This window comes from Bombus pascuorum, chromosome 2 (assembly GCF_905332965.1).
Source record: "Bombus pascuorum chromosome 2, iyBomPasc1.1, whole genome shotgun sequence".
Classification (NCBI taxonomy): Eukaryota; Metazoa; Arthropoda; class Insecta; order Hymenoptera; family Apidae; genus Bombus; species Bombus pascuorum.
Window position 1 is genome coordinate 8,219,696 of NC_083489.1, and position 19,625 is coordinate 8,239,320.

Below are 19,625 nucleotides of genomic sequence, written 5' to 3' on the forward strand. Positions count from 1 at the left end.
GACTGAAGTGGCAGGATGATTCCACCGACCGAGTCTTATTGGAAATTTCACCGATAACTCGGTGCTCCATTAAGGGACGGCCACGGCGGCGACCGGGAATCGCGCGGGCTCCTGCATTCGATGCACGAATTAATGGATCGACATGCTTGCTCACGTCTGATGGATTCGCTTACCTGTAGATTGCTGCGGTAAGATAGGGGAAAATTGGATCGACTGCAACGATTCCCTCTCGCGATTCGTCTTTTCCGAGTAGTAAGTAAGAGAGAGGTAGTGTTAGAGTTTTCTCGTGGATGCCGAGATCGCCGATGGAAGCGGTTAATTGGCTGGTGATCGGTCGATGTGGATAGAGTTGCGGTTATCGAGGGTTTTATTGTTAAATGATTGGGGTAATCTGAGGAGGAGAGAGGAGGTAGGTTATAAAAAGAACAGGTGGATGTTAGAGTTTCGCTCGAATAAACTGTTGAATATTCAACGAGATTTCACAAGAATAACGGCACATTGTTATATTTGACGAAGAAAGTATTTTAGAATACATATAAAAAAATACGTACACGTAGACGTATTTACAAGTCTTCGGAACTCGATCCAGTTTAAATAACGAATCCCGTAAAGACAAAAAGTTTCTCTCCCTCCACTTCTAGTTTATTCACAATTACATGCCATTCTTTATAACTCTTCTCCTCTCCTTCTCTGGTATTGTTTGCAACCATATCCAGCAACTGACTACAAAAATGGAAAAGATAAACAGAAAATGACATTTGTTGCCCGGCATAAAGTACAGATATCTTAACCAGTGCACGATACTATGTATTTACCATTTAATACGCAGCTCTCCTGGCTGACGTTTTATTAAGCCGCACCGTTCGTTTCGCGGACACGCGGCTACAAGTAATTTCGATCCGAAATAGCAGGATCAACGCGGAGAGAAATGTTTGCTCTTCGCTAGACTTGACGAGTAATTTACTGTCACAACTTACCGGGACACAATAACGCGCGTTTTGCTAGCGAAGGATTAATTATACCGGGCCGTATCACGTCCAGGTGGACGTCCGACGTGTCTGTAAACGACAGCCGTCGTATTTTCATTTCGCCGAACCTAACGATGCGACCGCAGCAACGCCACGGATCGCGCGCCGGTTATATGAAATATCGGTCGCGTTTCATTCGCGTGTCCCGCGAATCATCGAGATTCAAAGATCGCGCGCGTCGATCCTGCATCAAGAAAAATGCTACTGACCCACGATAAAATGAAAATTCAATCGATTGATTAGGAACCTGTGAATAAATCGATTAAAAAGAAATTGAACGAGTTTCGAATTTTATGGTCTCGGGATTTCATCGGAATCCGTACGAGCGTGTCATCGTAAAATTTGAATCGCTCGTTTAAAATATACAAATGCCGACAATTTAAACTTTTGCTCGGTGAAATTTGTGGAGCGTTGTTGAATTAATTTAACAAATATACTAAATGTAACGATAATTCCCTATAATAATCACGAAATGTAATTCACGTAATTGATGTTTTTCCTGCAATTTTTATGTGCAATCAACAAGTAATTATTTACAATATTTGTGTAGATTGACTCGTATAACCTTGTCGTTAAACTTTCTGATTTCTTTCTGCAAATTCTATTGTTTGGTTGAGACGATGTCCTCGAAAGGACCGTATGATTCCTACCGTGTCTCTTACATCCAGTGACACGTGGAACGATAAGCGATCGTTGCTATCCAGACAGAAGGACATATTATCTATCGCGGGTCTTGCGCGAAGGTAGGTGTACCCAGGGAGAAACGAGAGAAGCGTAGAGGCGACAGAGAGTCCCCGAATGCAATGCGATGCCTATCGATCGGCCGCCATGTGTGAAATAACTCACACAAATAACGCACACGCCGATCCGCGTACACCCACGTACACGCCACCACCCTTGACAGAAATGTTCTTTCTTGCCAGCTCGAATATTCCGGCAGACAAGGCCAACCACGGGGCTGACGGTAGAGGATGAGTGGTAAGAGGAAGTAGAAGTAACGCGCGCGTAACGGCGCGCTCGGTGGTCGAGCCGGATTTTTATCCAGGATCCGACGATCATCTCATTGATGAATACGCAGTTTTCATGAATACCATATGAGGTTTGTCAGGACGTGTATCTTCGGTACGGCGCGACACTCGATACGATCTCGCGCGAAGATCGGAACGTCGAGCCGTTTCGTCTTTCGCGAGGGGATTTGCACTCAGACATCTTGGAAACCGTGACGAAAATTTGATCGTCGCATATTATTTATGACTTACGAGACTGAGATGAGAAAATAACGGCTGGCTTCGAGCAGAAACATAGTCGAGACAGGGATCGATCTCGAGCCTGTTTTATTTCATTTCGATCGTGTGCTGCGTCGTTAAGGTCTTCGTGCTTTCGGTCTGTCTTCCATCGATTATCAGAATCTATTTTTACGATGCGATAATCTCTATCGGAAAGCCAACAATTTGCGTTTCTTATTTTTAGTAGATCGTTCAGGAAACGAAGAGCTGAAAGATAAATCACTGTTGTAGTCTTGAAGTTTGAAGAGTGTCGTCACATTTTCCGATAATTATTTTACTGTGATTCTTCTACTGTACCATGAAGTTGTATTTATTTATATCGTATATATTTTTCTATATAAAAAAAACCAAACGTATACTTCTGGTTCGCCTTTTGCTTCATTTTAAATAGGTTCCGTGTCAACTTTGCCGGCGAAGGGATTAGCGCGTCGCGGTCGTTATAAAAGCCGCGAACCGATTTCATTTTATCGCGACGCTGTCATCGGCGAATTACCGCGTAAACCGGCCGGTCGTCGGACCGCCGCTCGAGTGGATATTACGCTGGATCTGCAATAACTGTAAGCGTTTCGGGATTTATATCGTTTCATCCTCATGTAACCACCATATTGGCCGCTGCTTCAGAGCTGCTAAGCCCCTTACCATTCGCCCTGCGCCGAACAATATCCGGCTAACTTATATTCGAAATGTTGCAGCTCACCGTTGCCCTGCCGCCCTTCCCGATCCGCTCACCGCCACTCTTCTGACCAGCGCCGATCGACTCGAGCCAGCCCGCTGGTCCTGCCGATGCACTGAAAATATTGTAACCGGTTCCCACTTTTCTCTCATTCAATATCAGCCTTGTTATTTACGATATGTATTATCCGGTGAGAAATATGACAATCGTCGCCGCTCGTCGCGGTAGATTACCGGCCTCGTGAAGTCGTTGCACAACGGATGCTCTCTCCGATGAGGCCACGTGATACACTAGTTTTGTTCCTTAAACGTCTTGTCAAGTTATTGCGGTTTAAGGAACGGAAGTACATTATGAATCCAAGTAGAATTGACTGTCACCTTGGAATATTTTACTCTGTATTATATCGAGGAAGTTATCCTTGCTACAGCATGGATATTGAAAACATAATTCTTAGAAATAGTCGTTTGAGAATGTTTTCCTACTACTTTGACGTTTATAGCAAAGCTGTTAGGTAACCTTACCGATGAGTCCACTGATGAATAGATCCCGCGCGAAACGCATCCTTCGCCCTCTTTGCTTCCTCTAATATCGCAACGTCACACGGTAATATAACATAATTGATTGATGATGCATAAATTTCAAATATACTCTAGCCACGCAAACTTAATATAATAATATCCCAACGTTTCCTTAAATCCAAAGATTCCACAGAAATAAATCATCGTCTTCTGCGTCCATATCAGTTTTTTCCAGCCGAGACAGAATCACGGGGCATTTATAAAAGAAGACAAAGATCCTGGTAAGGTCCATTTAGATGATCGGCGGTTTCACTTTGTAACAGGGGTGAAAATCGCGGTTTCCTTCGGAACGCGACGCATCTATGCTAAGAGGAACGGTAGCCAAGGTGAAAAGAGTCGACGGAACGATCGTTGAATCACGGCCAGATCGTGGGATGAGAGGCAGGATTGGAAACGACCGGTTTTCGGTAGTCTGCCAGAGGTTTTCGTTGTACGCGAAACTCTTTCCTCCTTCCTCTGGCTTGTATCGTTCGGTATCTCCTTCACTCTCTGCGCTTTCTCGCCGCATTCATTCGTGTACATCGCTCACCCTCGTCCCTCCTTCTATCTCCTCGCAGTTCTGGCTTCATCCCTTTCGTCGCTTCTGTCCGCCTCCTCGCGAAACGATAAATTTCCCGGCTTTAAATCCCGGTCGCGGTACCCGACCATCTCCACGACCGCGGCCACCGAACGATTCTACAATACACCATGAACGGACGTACAGCTTGTACCGACTTCGCGTGTCTTGTTTACCGGCCTGACGACATATTTATGAGGCTTACACATACTCCCGCCCCGATCCAATCTCGATATTCGCGTCACCTCCCCTTCGCGCCATCTTCATCCTCTAAAACTCTAAACCATCTCGTTTTGCCTTCAATTCTTCGATTCTCTTCTGCTTTCGTCGCGTTTCTGTCTCTTCTTTCGAGTTTTGATTTCTGGCTGAAGTCTAGTATTGTGTAGAGCTAGAGAGAGAGCAAATGGAAGGAATACGAGTCCAATTGGTCGTAACAGCTTAGATTCACTTCGATTTTACACGAACTTTTAGCCGCAACATGTTATTTACTATTGTACGTTATACAATACATGTCGCCTGATGAGTGGAGCAAGCCAAGTATATAGTCCTTCCTTACAGTTTCATATACTCTTGTATCAAGGGATTCTGTTGAATTCTGTTGCAATTTTCTCGGATCTGTGGTGTCTCAAAAGTTTTAAGTAATGTGGGTTCATCTGGTAAGCGTCCAAGGTTTGTCGTTAGGAATAGTCATTAATTATGACATCGTTCACCCTCGTAGGGGAAAGGATAAGCAAATTAACGCGTCACATCCTGCATTTGGGACTCCCCTTCGGGATAAATTTATCGGGCTCTGGTGGAAGCTCCACCTCGACGACGCTGGACCAGCTTGGGGCGGAACTTCCTCGTATGCTCGTGTTCCGGTTCCGATAAGAGCCCGTGTCGCTTAATTAATTCTCAGCATCAATTTTCTTCCGACGTTTTCGAATATTTCCCTTTCTTGTGAAATCGTGAAACCTTTGTAACGTAGCCAGACGAAACTTTATTCCCTCGATTTTCAAAAACAGTCACACGCTCTCTCACTAAAATTATCGAATGAACTTAAAACTACCAAGACATTGTTTGAGGCTTTGAAAAGACACGCTGGAGGTTGCCCGAAGCTTCGCGTGGTCTGCATTTCGATTCAGGGTTATCGATCATCGCGGTAGAAGCTTGTAATGGGAAGTTTATTAGGGAGCCATAAATGAGATAGGCCGTCAGCGTGTCTCTTTGTACGCATCACAGACGCGGAGTCAATTCAAAACCCTGGTCACGAATCACGGCGTCTGTCCGCGTCGTGGATGGGAATCGACGCGTCGCGGTTGAACGCGCGAAATTTACGAACGACGCGATCGATCTCTCCGGTAATTGCCTGATTATCGGACCGAAGAAGTCTCCCTTTCAAAAGTCAAGTTGGCACACCCATGGCGTGCTGATAATACCGAGATCAACGCTTTCTCGTCGAGCGTGAAACGTTCTGTGTGATAAGGTTTTCTCCAGCTATGTTACGAATCGTAGATTCGCGACGTTCGATTCTCCGCGGAAGAAGAAAATTCTGAAGTGCTTTCATCTCGAGTAACTACAACAAAGGAAGATACGAAATTGAAAAGTATAAGTCGTTTCTTGTCTTTAATTGCTTGAATTATTGCATGGAAAAGGTACATCCAATCTTGATTTCCTAGTTCCAAGTTCATAACGAAGGTGAACAACTCGATTCTTTTTTCAACATCGTCGTCAGCCTTCCTGAATATTTTAGTCGTTTTTGAAAGCACAAGAATACCATCATCGTAAAACAGAAAAGATACCGGTGCAAAAGGTCCTCTTAATATTACACCACGTTAAATATACAAGACAAAAATGATGTCTAGAGCGCACTTTTACAACCTTCGATAAATAGTACGCTTTTTTCCGTCGCATTTTATCTGCCATTGGTGTAACTCAAGTGACTACAAGTATAGGGGACATTTTCCAATTTAGCTCAATCGCACGCAGCATTGAACGTACGTAAGAAGACAGTAGACTGCACAACCAGAACAGTCAAGCAGCGATTATTCTGTCGTTGCATCCAGTTTTCTCGTTTCGTTCTTCCAAATTTCATCGGGTTTACAATGACAGCACCGGCGGTAGGGATTGATTTGGGAACAACCTATTCGTGTGTCGGCGTATTTCTCAATGGAAAAGTCGAGATCGTCGCTAATGACCAAGGAAATCGCACTACACCGAGCTACGTGGCGTTTACCGAAGCGGAGAGGTTAATCGGTGATGCAGCCAAGAATCAAGTAGCCATGAATCCCACGAACACGATCTTTGGTAGGCTTATAATTCGATGATCGTGTCAAAGTTTAATTCTTAATCACAGACTTCCTTAATTTTGCTATTACCATAGGCGTACAGTTACCGATAGTCTACGGATGGATTACTTGATAATTTTATTCATTAAACCACTGTATTATAATACGTAAAAGCCACAGGGAGAAGTCGCTATAGATTACGTTTCACAAATCGCAAATTTTGAAGTTTTTAAAATTTTCCAGAATCTAGATTGTAATAGTGAAATTACGATAAACCAAATTTCTTCTAAAAGACTACTGATTTATATTTGAGGACTAAAACGAAGCTAAGCAAAATGTTCTAAAAAAAAAAAAAAAAAACAAAATTAAGAGATACTTCTTGAAGTTGGACGTAAAATCAAAACGTAGAGCGTTACGCGAGCAGAATTTTTGATAATCACGCTGGCAAGGTCCGTCGACTTGGCAGCGTAGCTAGGATCCCAAGAATCACCGTCATTTCCGGGTTTCTGGGCTGGCTTCCGGCGCAGTAGCTGGCCCGCGAAAAGAAACGCGACCGGAAACCAGTTCAACGTCGAGAACGCTCTCGTTTCGTGGCTGCCAAATCGACTTACCGTTCCGAGATCTATAGTCGTTCAGCGGACGAGGTCGGAATTCGCTCACGATAAGTTCGCTCGTTTCGCCACGATAAGAGCGTGGTCGTGATCGTGGCGTCTCTCGATCATGCGCCGAATTCGCAGCCAATTATGCGATCGCTGCCAGCAATCCTCGAATCGATGATTAAGGGAAGCGTAAATGAAATCGTTCGACAGATGCGAAGAGGCTGATTGGCAGACGTTACGATGATCCATCAGTCCAAGCTGACATGAAACAGTGGCCGTTCACCGTGGTTAACGACGGAGGAAAACCGAAAATCCGAGTTCGGTACAAGGTGAGTTGGCTAACGTTTAACGTGATCTGACGTCCAACCGCGTGAACATCCACGGTTAGACAAGGAATTTAATTAGAAACGTTTGACTTTGTTCCGTGTACGGTATCAATGTTGCTTTATGCATGTTGGCCTACATTTCGAACAATCCGTATCTTATCAAACTGCAAACTCATCCTTTGTAAGCTGGCATATTTTCCTACACTCTTAAGGCTTGACGTTCAATCGTAAATTTTTCACTTTTCCAAGCTTTCAAGGACACTGGGACGATTCCTGGATACTTATCGTTGTTTCTATGGTATCATGCGATCGTTCGTTATGTCAATATCGAAACCTTTTTAAATAAAAGTAAACGTCAAATATAAAATTCCACTTGACTTTAGGAAGGGGTAAGCCATCTTTCAAACGAAACCTAAGAAATTAAACGTTTCGGAGGAATTTATAACACACTCTTGCTTTTCTCTATGATCAATTCTATCCCAAGTTGCTATATCGATTTCAGGGTGAGACGAAGTCCTTCTTTCCCGAAGAGATCTCGTCGATGGTTTTGACGAAAATGAAGGAAACGGCGGAAGCTTATTTGGGAAAGTCCGTTACGAACGCCGTGATTACGGTACCAGCGTACTTCAACGATTCCCAGAGACAGGCTACCAAGGACGCCGGTACTATCTCCGGCTTGAATGTCCTGAGGATCATTAACGAGCCGACTGCCGCTGCTATTGCTTACGGCCTCGACAAAAAGGGCCGCGGTGAAAGGAACGTTCTGATCTTCGATCTCGGCGGCGGTACTTTCGACGTATCGATACTGACTATCAACGACGGCATATTCGAGGTAAGTTTCGTCTATGCACAGACCGCGAGCCACATTCCTCCGCGGAGGAACTTCCTTTTTCCTACTGCCGTCGGAACCCTCTCGGGATGGAGCTACGTGCATTTCCACGCTGTGAGAAACAAGTCCGAGGAAAGTTTTTAAATAAAAGCACCGTTCCTTATGGTTTAATGCGAAACCTACGTAGAATGAATAAATGCCAGTAACTAAGTTTATTACTTCAGAAATTTTACTGCCAAAAGAGAGTAATGTTGCAGCGTAATGTTTCGTTATTATCTTCTGTTAATTTGGCGATTCTAGTAATAATTTGATTAAGTCAGTACCTCGAGTATCGAATAGAAGAATTTTTCCATTGAGAGTTTTAACGCTTCAACGTCTGCTGATTTCCTGCTATCTTTCTGCATGGCTCGAGTAAACGAGAATTTTTTCAATTTCATCGCATGATATTAAACTCCTCTGTGCTTCAATATCACTGATTGCCAATGTGTCAAGACTCGTAGGATTTTTGACTTTCTCGTAGAAACGTGAGTTTCTTTGACTTGACGTAATTTTTACTCGCTCTGGTTTTGGACACATTAGCACGAGAATGCTTTGAAAGAGCGATTATGAAGTTACGACGGTTTTGACAGTAAATATCCAGATTATCAGGTATCGCGTTAAAATCGGAATTTCTTGAAATATCCAGGTCAATTGTAAAGTTCCGACAACTTCGAATTGCAACAATAAAGTTAGTATTACCGGAAGAGTAGAGGACTTGTATTCTAGAATAGAATGCGCATATAATTTCAGGTAAAGGCCACTGCCGGTGACACCCACCTGGGTGGCGAGGACTTCGACAGTCGCATGGTGACACACTTCACACAAGAGTTCTCAAGAAAGTTCAAGAAGGATCTGACGACGAACAAACGGGCGGTTCGTCGATTGAGATCAGCGTGCGAGCGCGCCAAGAGAACCTTGTCCTCATCGACGCAGGCCAACATCGAAATCGATTCTCTGCTCGATGGCATCGACTTCTACACGTCCATCACGCGCGCTCGCTTCGAGGAGCTCAACCAAGATCTCTTCAAGTGTACGTTACAGCCAGTTGAGGAAGCTCTGCGCGACGCCAAGATGGACAAATCTCAGATTCACGACATCGTGCTCGTCGGTGGCTCGACTAGAATTCCACGAATCCAGAGGTTCCTTCAGGTTGCTTTCATTCTTTATTTAGTTACCGGCTAACCCTTTCATACATAAAAGATAGCATATAGGCAGGAACAAGTATTCACTGTTGGCGAGGAACGCCCTCCGAGCCAACGTTTGACGCGACGCGGTGTGTCGGTTCTTTAAAACGAAGTTAGGGTGATACAGGGCAGGTTCGATAATGAAACGCATTAAAATTCGATTACATTTCCTAGCGGGGCGACCCCAGTGTTTTAAGTCAGGGTTCGAAACGCAGGACGAGGGTACGGTCGCGAACAATACAGGGAGGGGGGTCGACGCCCCCAGAACGAACGTTACAAAATTAATGAGCTCTATGACAAAGTCAACACCCGCGTTTTTCGACCCTACGAGTAGTCACCGCGTTACCGGTACCATTAAACGTACAGCCTGCTCGAATATATTTATGGTGTTTGACGGCACGAAGGGCTTCGACTTTTATCGTTCGGACACCAATAATCGTAATTGAATTAGAGTACTTCGGAGGCTATTGCGATCGTTACGATAAATTCTAATTTAACTGGATTCATAGTTTATTGTCCTTTCCAATAGAGACTGATTAACGTAATGTAACGATCGAGTTTGATGCGAAGAAATGAGAAAACCTTTAAATAAACCAATCCAATATGTATATATCCTTCTGCATATTTGAACTTACTAAATACTGTGGTGCCTGTTATTCTTCGACTCCTAATGTTATTTATTCTTCCAGATCATTAAATACTTTAACGACTTTATCTTTGCAATTACTAAATTGATGCACTTTCATCCTCTGAGATACGTATCTCATCGCAATAATTTACTTACTATTTTAGATTTAAGTACACATTAGAGACTGATTCTGGTATTAAGAAGAAAAAGAAAAAACACTTTTTAAACGAACAAACGAGATTCCAATTCCTTTTCTTTTCATTGACAGGACTTTTTTAATGGAAAGGACCTTAACAAATCGATAAATGCGGACGAGGCTGTGGCGTACGGGGCGGCAGTGCAGGCGGCCATATTGCAGGGTGACAAGTCCGAAGCCGTACAGGATCTGCTGCTCCTGGACGTGACTCCGTTGTCCCTCGGGATAGAGACCGCCGGTGGCGTGATGACCGCTCTCATCAAACGCAACACCACGATCCCGACCAAGCAGACGCAAACTTTCACTACCTACTCGGACAATCAACCGAGCGTCCTGATCCAGGTTTACGAGGGGGAGAGAGCAATGACCAAGGACAACAACCTCCTGGGAAAATTCGAGCTTTCTGGGATTCCGCCGGCGCATCGAGGCATACCACAAATCGAAGTGAGTCTTTTCATAGAAACGTCAAATTAATTATTGAATCTTCTCCTCAGGACCATTAAACGTTATCAATTAACACATAAATCAATGATTACCAGTATCAAGAATTAAAGCAGAGGAGCTGGCTACCAGCTCCTATAACGATAAATCGCAAGATCGCTAATAAACGTTTCGTAGACTGGAAAAACCAGAGATAAGAAAACAATTCCAATAGAGTACAAACGATGCTGGTACGTAGCGAGACGTAGCAATTGCGTCGGAAAAGGAAATCCTTGGCAAGGATATACACAAATCCGTCGAGAGGACGAGGGTTAGGGTTACGACTGGACAGGGTTGAAAGATCCTTTCCAGACGATCCCGTGTCTCGAGATTTCTTTTCTGCCTGTTGCCACCAGTGTACGAGTCGGATGGAACTCTATTGGAATTGTCAGGCTGTCCGGATAAGTATCGGAACGGAAAGCAGACACGGAAGTGGAAGGACTCGAAGGAATGGAGATGGCGTCTGGACCGCGCGATGTCGAACAAAACAACGGAGAAAGTGTCGTTTTTCTTCTTTTTCTTCTTCTTTCAGATTTCTTCTATTCTTTTGCTTCCCAGGTGACCTTCGACATCGACGCGAACGGTATCTTGAACGTGTCCGCCGTGGAGAAATCAACGAACAAGGAGAACAAGATAACGATAACCAACGACAAGGGACGACTCAGCAAGGAGGACATAGAACGAATGGTGAACGAAGCGGAAAGATACCACGCGGAGGACCAGTCGCAGAAGGAGAGAGTCGCGGCGAAGAACAACCTCGAGTCGTATTGCTTTAACGTAAAGAACTCCATCGAGGATGAGAATATCAAGGCGAGGATCGCGGAAGGAGACCGGAAACTCATAGCTGACAAATGCGATGAAATCATCAAGTGGCTCGATATCAATACTTCCGCCACTAAGGAGCAGTTCGAGAATAAGTTAAAGGATGCTGAAAAAGTATGTTTTCTTTTTTTAATATGTTCTTATTACATATTTTATATGATATCTGTAGAGGGGAAATATGTTTCTCTTCGTTTTTCCTTTTTGAATAATGAATTCATCAGGCGCTATTGTAATCGAATCGTGTTACGAATTTAGTAAACTTGTCGAAGATTTTTGCTTTATTATCCTCTGCCAGTCTTTCAATTATCTACTAACGATACGAACGAATAGTAGCTCTCTACCTAACCGACTAATAATATATTTCCTTGAATGTCCAATTATTATGGTTTCTTAATAATTAGCACGTGATTGTCGTTGTTCTAATTCATAAATAAAACATGTTGTTAATTTTTCAGGTTTGTAAACCGATTTTTACCAAATTTTACAACAGCGCAGGATATGGACAAAATTATAGCTCTTCGGCCAATCCAACGATAGAGGAAGTGGACTGACTGATTATTTACCCTCGGTTGGTTATACCGCGTGCCGCCGGTGCTTTGATAAAATTTTTCGCGCGATATTCAAAATTCATCGTTAATATTTTTCGCGCGACTCTATATTAAACGAACTTAATTCCGAACGATCAAAATATTTGTGAACCCAAGACAATTGAACGCTTGTAAGCAATTAAAACAGTTCACAAGGTTGAATCATAAAATAAACGGCTCCACCTTAATTTCCAACGCATTATTTATTGCAAGCGAGTTTGGGAAAGGTAGTTATCGTAATGATTTCGTAATACATTCGAGATATGCGATAATATTGTCAGACTAACACAACGACCTAGCGTCGCCGCTTACGTGTATGTGACGCACGTATCAGTATGTATACAGCGTGTAAACTGTTTCATCAAACGGGTCCTTCTCGCATCACGTTAAAAATTAATATTGTTTATGCATGTAAAGAATATGTACACAAAAGGGGGAAGAAAGACACTATTAAATATTTAATGAACTTAGCGTACAGGTAAATATAGCCTACGCATTAATGGAACGTTTCTTCTCGTAAAAAATAGATTATGCAGAGCACCATGGTTTCTTCATCATATTAATCATCAACGTCTTCCGTTTTTCTCTTTCTTTTCATCTTCTACTTTTTGTTTTTTTATCTTCGAATTAACTGAATTTCTTATATACAATTTTCCGCATCGTTGTCGCGAATCACCGCGATGAATCGCGACGCTGTAACGCTGTTTGCAAGCACATTACGCAATGTGGCTATTTCCCGGGTTCGACGGGCGGCGAGATTACAATATCAGCGCCTTATCAGCGCGGTATCTTGCGAACAATCGAGAAACAAACGAGGAACAGAAACTGACTATAATGTTGTCGCAAAATTTTATGCCCTGTGCTCAGTCTTTCACGCGCGTTACAATTTACTTTTTGTTCGTTCTTCTCGTTCCGCGCGAAACGGTCCGATCGGCTGATCACTTTCTAATTTACGATCCTTTCCAATTTGTACTGAGATATTAGGTTAATCCACACCAGTTTTTACATTAAGTGGAATTCCATTGGGTTCAACTATTCCATGATATTCGATCGTTAGAAATTAAATTACAACAGATAGTAGATTTGACGATCCGAAAGTGTTACAGATTCAGCAGCTCGTAGTTTCGAGCATTGCGAAATCGCAATAGATCGTTTGGTATTCCACCTTCATCTCTGTTTTCGCTCTAGTGCCTCCAAGTAATTTAAAGCATTCCAATATACTCGTTTATTTCAATCACGGAATTATGCAATCGCGCCGCGAACCTTTCGCTGGGTCGAGTAACAGAAGACAGATTCCATCTCGGGATCTTTGAGTCTGTCAGTAAGTATCTCATTACCGAGCTCAAAAAACCGGAGGATCCTACGCTTCAAACTTTTGCCACGTCTTCTTCGTTCTCGAATTCGTCGTCGAGATCGAGGCTGATCGTTGCGACACGATTGTCGAAACGAAGAACGCAAGGTATGTACGCAAGAACGGGATGTAAAAAAAAAAAAAAGAAAAAGGGCTCAAAGGCGGGAAAAGGAGCGACGAACTGCTTGGAAAATGACCGAGGCATAAAATTTTTCGTAAGACCACCATGGAGGCTCGAAATTATTTATCTTTGATATGTTCGCTTTCGAGAGTCCTTGGTACGGTCGTACAAAAGTAAGTAAGATCACAAGCGTCATAGAGGCTCACGAGAGCCTCTGGGGTTAGAACAAAAACATAAAAAATAGTAATCGTTGTATATGTGAGCATGTATGTATGTATAATGGTTTCGAAAGCGTTTCGATCCGAGTCTCGTGCATATTTACGCACCTGTATCATCGAATCATGTGTGTTGTGTTGTGTCGTGTGTTTCCTATGATATATCATCACTTAAACGCTAGCTTGTTTCATCTTTTATAATTATATACATGTTACAACGTCGCTAGGCATGCCTGTATTGTTCGGATATAGTATATCTGACGAGCACGTGACTCCTTACCCTTTATATCACATATCGTATATAAGAAGGCACCAGAAGTAATTCTAGGTCAAGAATCATACCGCGGCTTGAGCGCCGCTCACATTATGCTAACCAGGTAATGGAAACATCCATAAGCTGTACACGTGTTTACTTTCAGTGGCGTTCGTCCAAGCGTTGCCACGAACGGAATACGTCGAAACGTAAGAGCGACCCACTCCTCGAGCGACTTCCGTCACGCTTTCAATTTATCATCACCGAGAAAATAACGTAATTGAAATATATTAAAATTCCGACCACCCCAATATATCTAATATATAAATCACAAGGAAGTTCCCACATTAACCGGAAGGTTCACTTGGATCGAATAAATTTGATCGTTAAAGATCAATTTCGTATCACACAATTTTATAGGAAAGAAACGAAATTTCATTCCATTTCGTTGCTTTATCAACGAGTGTACCCATTCGTGGCACCTACTTCGATACTTTATTCTTCATCTCTGCTCTGCACGAACCACATGATACAATCAGCGAAAGTTTAGTAAAGACTAGCCACTCGAGGCCGTCTCTGGATCACGCTTGGATCTCTTAAAGATCGTCCATCGTCGCGCGACAATTAATTTTACTTTCGCATAACATCACGATGGATCGATATAAAATTCTCGAATCGTGCAATTTTGCACCAACGAGAAGACGTCTCGATGTTTGGTCCATCTAGGACTCGAAGGATATGTACAATGAACACGTGTGTTTCTAAAATAAAAAAAAAAAAAAAAAAACAAAAAAAAAACGATTTCAAGCTACCAGTACGCCTATTCGCTAAAGATATCACGTTCCATTCATCGATTCGAACACACGCGTAGCAGGATCGTTTACAAAATTCAACGTGTCGTTTGCAAAATACCCTGGATCTGATCGCGTGTTCCTTCCTGTCGTAAAAAAAATCGTATCATGCTCGAGGGAACACGCGTTTCAAGGTATAAACAGGCGTCTCTGGTGCGATCAGATCGCGATCGGGTTCGCGTTTGTTTTACGACTAGTCGATCGCTTCCCTCAGTGCGGCAAGCTGCTCCTCCCCAAGCTTCACTTTGTCCTGAATCTCACGGCCGTCCACGATCAGCTTCGCCTTCATGTTGATGAAGTGTTGATAATCCGCGAACTCCTCTTCGTTCAGGTACTTCGACAGAATCGTCGATACGTTCACACTGCGCTTGTCGATGTTGCTTTTTAGGATCTTCGCCTCTTCCAGCTGATCCATCAATTTGTCTCTTTTACTTTCCAGGATTTTCTGCGAATAAAAATGAAATGTTCTTTATTCTCGTTCTTTGTTAAAAATTACTTCGAGTTTTCTAATTGCTGCAATATGTAGTAGAAGCTCATTTGTCTGAATTCATTGAGAAACAGTAGTTCGTGCAATTGAAGTTTATTGATTTCCTCCTGTGTCTATGATTTCTCTTGGATTTCTATTTACTTTAAAGTTTTTACTAGAATTAATTTTTAACCATGTAATCAAACGTATTGCATAAGATCTCGTCGATAAATCAAGACGACTTTCTGCCTGGCACATGATTAATTGCATCTGCATTCTCCGTCCTTCCTGTTCAACAATTACAAATCGCCTTACGAAAGCACGTAACACTGCGAGTCGATGACAACGCAAGGACGCCGAGTAAAATTTCAATAAACGCGTATTCACTCCAACGCGGTCCGTGTTTATTTAAAATGTCTTGCTTCGACGACAAATTATCGCTGTTTGCTTCGGTCGATCGACCTTGTATCCTACCCGTTTATCAATTTACGCGTACATTTCGAGAAAAAAAATTAAATATGAATATCCGCGTATTTAATTAAACTATTACTCATTGTCTGTCGGTCCTTGTTCGGTAAAATTATTCACGTAATAAATTAAATATAATGTTTAAATTAAAAATTTACCCTTTCCGCGTGATCAGCCGGCATTCCGTACAGAGCGTTCTCAGCTCGAGCCAATCTACCGCTCAGGCCAAGAAGAAGGCTCGTGATCTTGCCTACTTCCTCCACGTGGAGCCGATACTTGGAAGCTTCCGCTGGTCTCGCGACCGCGGTGATCCTCGTGGCGACTCGCGCTCCCAAAGCTTCGTTTACATCTCCCTCTTCTCGCACGGCTTCCTGTTCCGCTCTCAGAACCACCAGCTTCTTGTCCAGCCTCATCATCAGCTCCTCCTGCGAAGAAAATCGACAACGTTTCAAGGATTCGCCCTTTTCCACCGCGTGACAGAACGCAACGGAAGCAGCCCGTCGTCCACGTCATTTTTAAGACAGCTTGATCAATGGGAAGATGCATTAGGCGACAGAGGATTAGAATCCCGATGATTTGATGCGAAAGGGAAAGCAAGGTACAAGTATATGTCTTGGTTTAAGAGAGTTGAAGGATGATTATATAGAAAAAAAGGAAGAGCTCGGTTCCGGGAATCGTTCGCATAAATTAATACATTCGCAGCTGGTAATTTTAAGGAAAGTTCCTACGATTAAAGAACGAGTAAGAATTTTAAGAATGTACTTTCAAATATCCCATGCCGTATACTAGTTGCTGTTGTCAATTCGAGTAAACATATTTTCAGAGTTATTGATCATTGAAGATATTTATGAAAAAGGGACCCATAAAGCAAATCTTTGAATTGACCAAATTATTGGAATTTTAGTTCTAGTATTCTACATTTGTAGCTATAATGGCTCTTAAAAAGTCGCGTTATGTTTAGAAAATGAATTATATATTGCCCATATTTCTCACAGAACAGTAATTCATTTTACAGAAAACTTTTCAATTTCGTGGTCTTGGTCCAATTAGATAGGATTGACCTAATCATATTTCCAAAAAATCATTAAAAACTACTGGGTGTATTAATACAACCAACTCTCTTCCATGAAAAATTCCTTACCTTTTTCTGCCTGAGATCAAGACTGTCGGTAGGAACGACAGGCGGCGACGAGTCTTCCTGCCGCGTCAACCCCTCGACGGTCACGTCACGCGTGTATCTTGTGAGAAATCTCGCCTTTCCTTCGGATGTGGTGAAGTAAGCCGACGTCGGGGACAGAGGACTCGTCAAATCCGTCGATAATGGAGTGACCGGAGTAGAGGGTATCGTCTCGTGTCTGCAACAAGCATAGTTTCCATCTCTAAATCATTCGTTGGCGACTGGTCTTGATGTAATCCTGGCGATCGCGGGCCACAAAAATCCTTGAGCAAAATTCGTGATCGTGGACGACACGGATTGCATCAACCGGCAGCATGACTCACGATCGAATCGATCGGCACGTTTTGCACAACGGGGAACGTCGCACGGATGATTTAATGTCTCGATGCAAACGCATGTCTTGTCGCGCGGAACCACGTGGTTTCTCGTAATACGCTCTGCTCAGAGTTTCAGGAATTCAAATTGTCGTGGTTCTCCGTTCGTTAAATGATGGATGGCCAAGTAGATAGACCACGATTAAAGTATTTATGTTGCATGCATTCGCTCGGGATACTACAATACCATACTGTCGGAGATTCCCTTTAGTAGTAATTAACCGCTCGCCTTATAATGCAATATCGGGTGATACGCGTGATTAGAGTCAGGGTTACGATTAAACGAAGGCAAGTTCAATGTGGATTTTCAACAAGCAACAGTTCATCTTAATTTTATGCATGCTTCGATTCCTATAATTCCCATAAAAGTGTGGAATATATGCAAGTATGTGAAAGAAATAGCGAGGAAAAAAATATTGAGCGAATCTTTGGAGTTCCTTTTTATACCCGCTAGAAAAATCGCATGGCAAGGGGTTAGTCATACTATAAGAGCGATTTTATAAAGGAGGAGAAAGTGATAAAGAAAGGAAAGCGCGGTTTGTGGCAGTTCGAAGAGTAAGCACACCGATTAGCCGACTGTAACGCTCGACTCGGCTCGCTCGTTGAACTACAGGGAATTAATGAAAAGCGGAAGTGGATGCTGCAGCGAATATGACCACTATGCCGCGTTTACGCGCGGATCTTACGCTCCGCGCTTGAAGAAGCCACCCGTGACCGCTTTCGAAAGCGTTTCTGCTCCACCGGGGTGTGGTAGGAAGCTCTTTTGCTCGGCTTCTCCGTATAGTTAACGAAGCAAACGTTACAAAGTTGTACCGGTGCCTACGGGGAAACGTTAGTTAGGCGGAACGACTCTAGGGTGTATAGTTAGTTAGTTCGCTATGAACGGATCAGCGGATGTTCTCAAGTCGACGATTAGTTCGGATTGTACGGGAGTAGGTATTGCGAAAGGGAACATGAGTTTTAATGTACTTCTCCGTATCTTTGGTCTCCATGTTGGACGTGTTCTCGTGGCGTGCAGATTGTGACGACAAGCGCGAGCTAAGATCGAGCGAAACGATGTCACCGCTAGTCCGTGTGAGACTGGCGAACGAAATGATGCGTAGACCACCAAGTAACTAGCCTAACAATATCATTTATGGTTAGTTACGTAACCGCCTTGCGCCTCTAGTACTTTCTCCCGGCGCGTGCCAGCGAAAATATTGTCCTCGATTGGTCGGGTGGTTCCAGATTGGCGGGAAAGGGAAAAACTCGTTTCTGCGTCGAAATTAATCAGTGACAACTTTAAAAGGCACCGAAGAACGTTCGTGGCTACCTTTACTAACTTAATCGCCGAGAAATATTTTTCACTTTTCTTTTACGAGAAGCAAAATGTATGAAGATATTAAATTTTATTTCGAGATCTAATAGTCTTCCTGCGTTCTTTGTATCATTTCCAAATCAATCATCTTTTTATCGTTAAAGAACTTTTAAAGTCTAAGCACGATATGTGATTTCAATTTTACGTTGAATATTAAAAATCATTTTGTTTGTCAAAATGAGAATAAAATTGGAACGTAAAAATTCGAGGATAATGACAGATTCATCGTACCTTCTCGTGATCTCGTAAAACGTAATCAAACAAGAACACGAAAGAAGAAACGATAGATATATGACGGGCGATTAGGAAATTATAAATCATACAAATAGCTGAGACAATTTATCCTGTGTCATCGATTCGTAACTCCTCTTGAAAACGACAATTATATCCCGACGTTAATAGAGTTCGTTTAACGATGCCTGACTGGGAATCTCGCGGTCACGCCCACGTAAACGTCACTCGCCGTCCAATAAAGGTCCTTTCCATGAGCGACGACCTCTTTAGTCGAGGATCTTGTTTGCGGTGCAACGTGAAAAAGGGAAAACTCCTTGACACCGTTCCGCCGCGACCGAAGCGGGAAATTTTCTGGAATCGCGCGAATTGCCCCAATCGTGAAAATTTATAAGACTCGAACGCGTTTTTGTAACTAGATCTGTATCTAATCACGGGGATCGAGGACACGGCTCGATTGATAATGCTGCATGGTCGAGGTGTTCGGTGAAAGTGGCAGTCGCAGGTTCGCTCATGGAACAACCTGTATGAAATATCGACGTGGCGTATCGTCTGGGACGATCGGTTAACATTTATGTAACGATAATGAGAGGAAACGGCGCGGATAGCTGAGAGAACATGCAAATGATAGTTTCAAAGCTATGGAAATTATAGGATTTTGCATGGTCGTTTCAATCGAACAT

General features: G+C 43.0%; 2 protein-coding genes across 7 annotated transcripts in view; one reads left to right on the forward strand and one right to left on the reverse strand.

The window, feature by feature from the left end:
* LOC132904536 (heat shock 70 kDa protein cognate 4-like) overlaps positions 1–12,266 on the forward strand; it is a 59,358-nt gene extending 47,092 nt beyond the window's left edge. The window contains exons 1-7 of one of the 3 annotated variants that reach the window (XM_060955137.1): positions 6,135–6,407; positions 7,198–7,316; positions 7,816–8,145; positions 8,932–9,330; positions 10,262–10,633; positions 11,228–11,605; positions 11,947–12,266. In XM_060955137.1, coding sequence (XP_060811120.1) covers positions 6,206–6,407; positions 7,198–7,316; positions 7,816–8,145; positions 8,932–9,330; positions 10,262–10,633; positions 11,228–11,605; positions 11,947–12,042 — 1,896 coding nt within the window. In that variant the 5' untranslated portion in view covers positions 6,135–6,205 and the 3' untranslated portion in view covers positions 12,043–12,266. Of the gene's footprint in view, positions 1–6,134; positions 6,408–7,197; positions 7,317–7,815; positions 8,146–8,931; positions 9,331–10,261; positions 10,634–11,227; positions 11,606–11,946 lie in introns of those variants that run through there. The other 2 variants (XM_060955135.1, XM_060955138.1) reach the window with 2 other exon arrangements.
* LOC132904523 (uncharacterized) overlaps positions 12,263–19,625 on the reverse strand; it is a 165,401-nt gene continuing 158,038 nt past the window's right edge. For all 4 annotated transcript variants that reach the window (XM_060955092.1, XM_060955094.1, XM_060955093.1 and 1 more), the window contains 3 exons: positions 16,945–17,158; positions 15,962–16,228; positions 12,263–15,314 (listed from right to left, as the gene is read on the reverse strand). In XM_060955092.1, the coding sequence (XP_060811075.1) occupies positions 15,063–15,314; positions 15,962–16,228; positions 16,945–17,158 (733 nt within the window). In that variant the 3' untranslated portion in view covers positions 12,263–15,062. The remainder of the gene's footprint in view (positions 15,315–15,961; positions 16,229–16,944; positions 17,159–19,625) is intronic.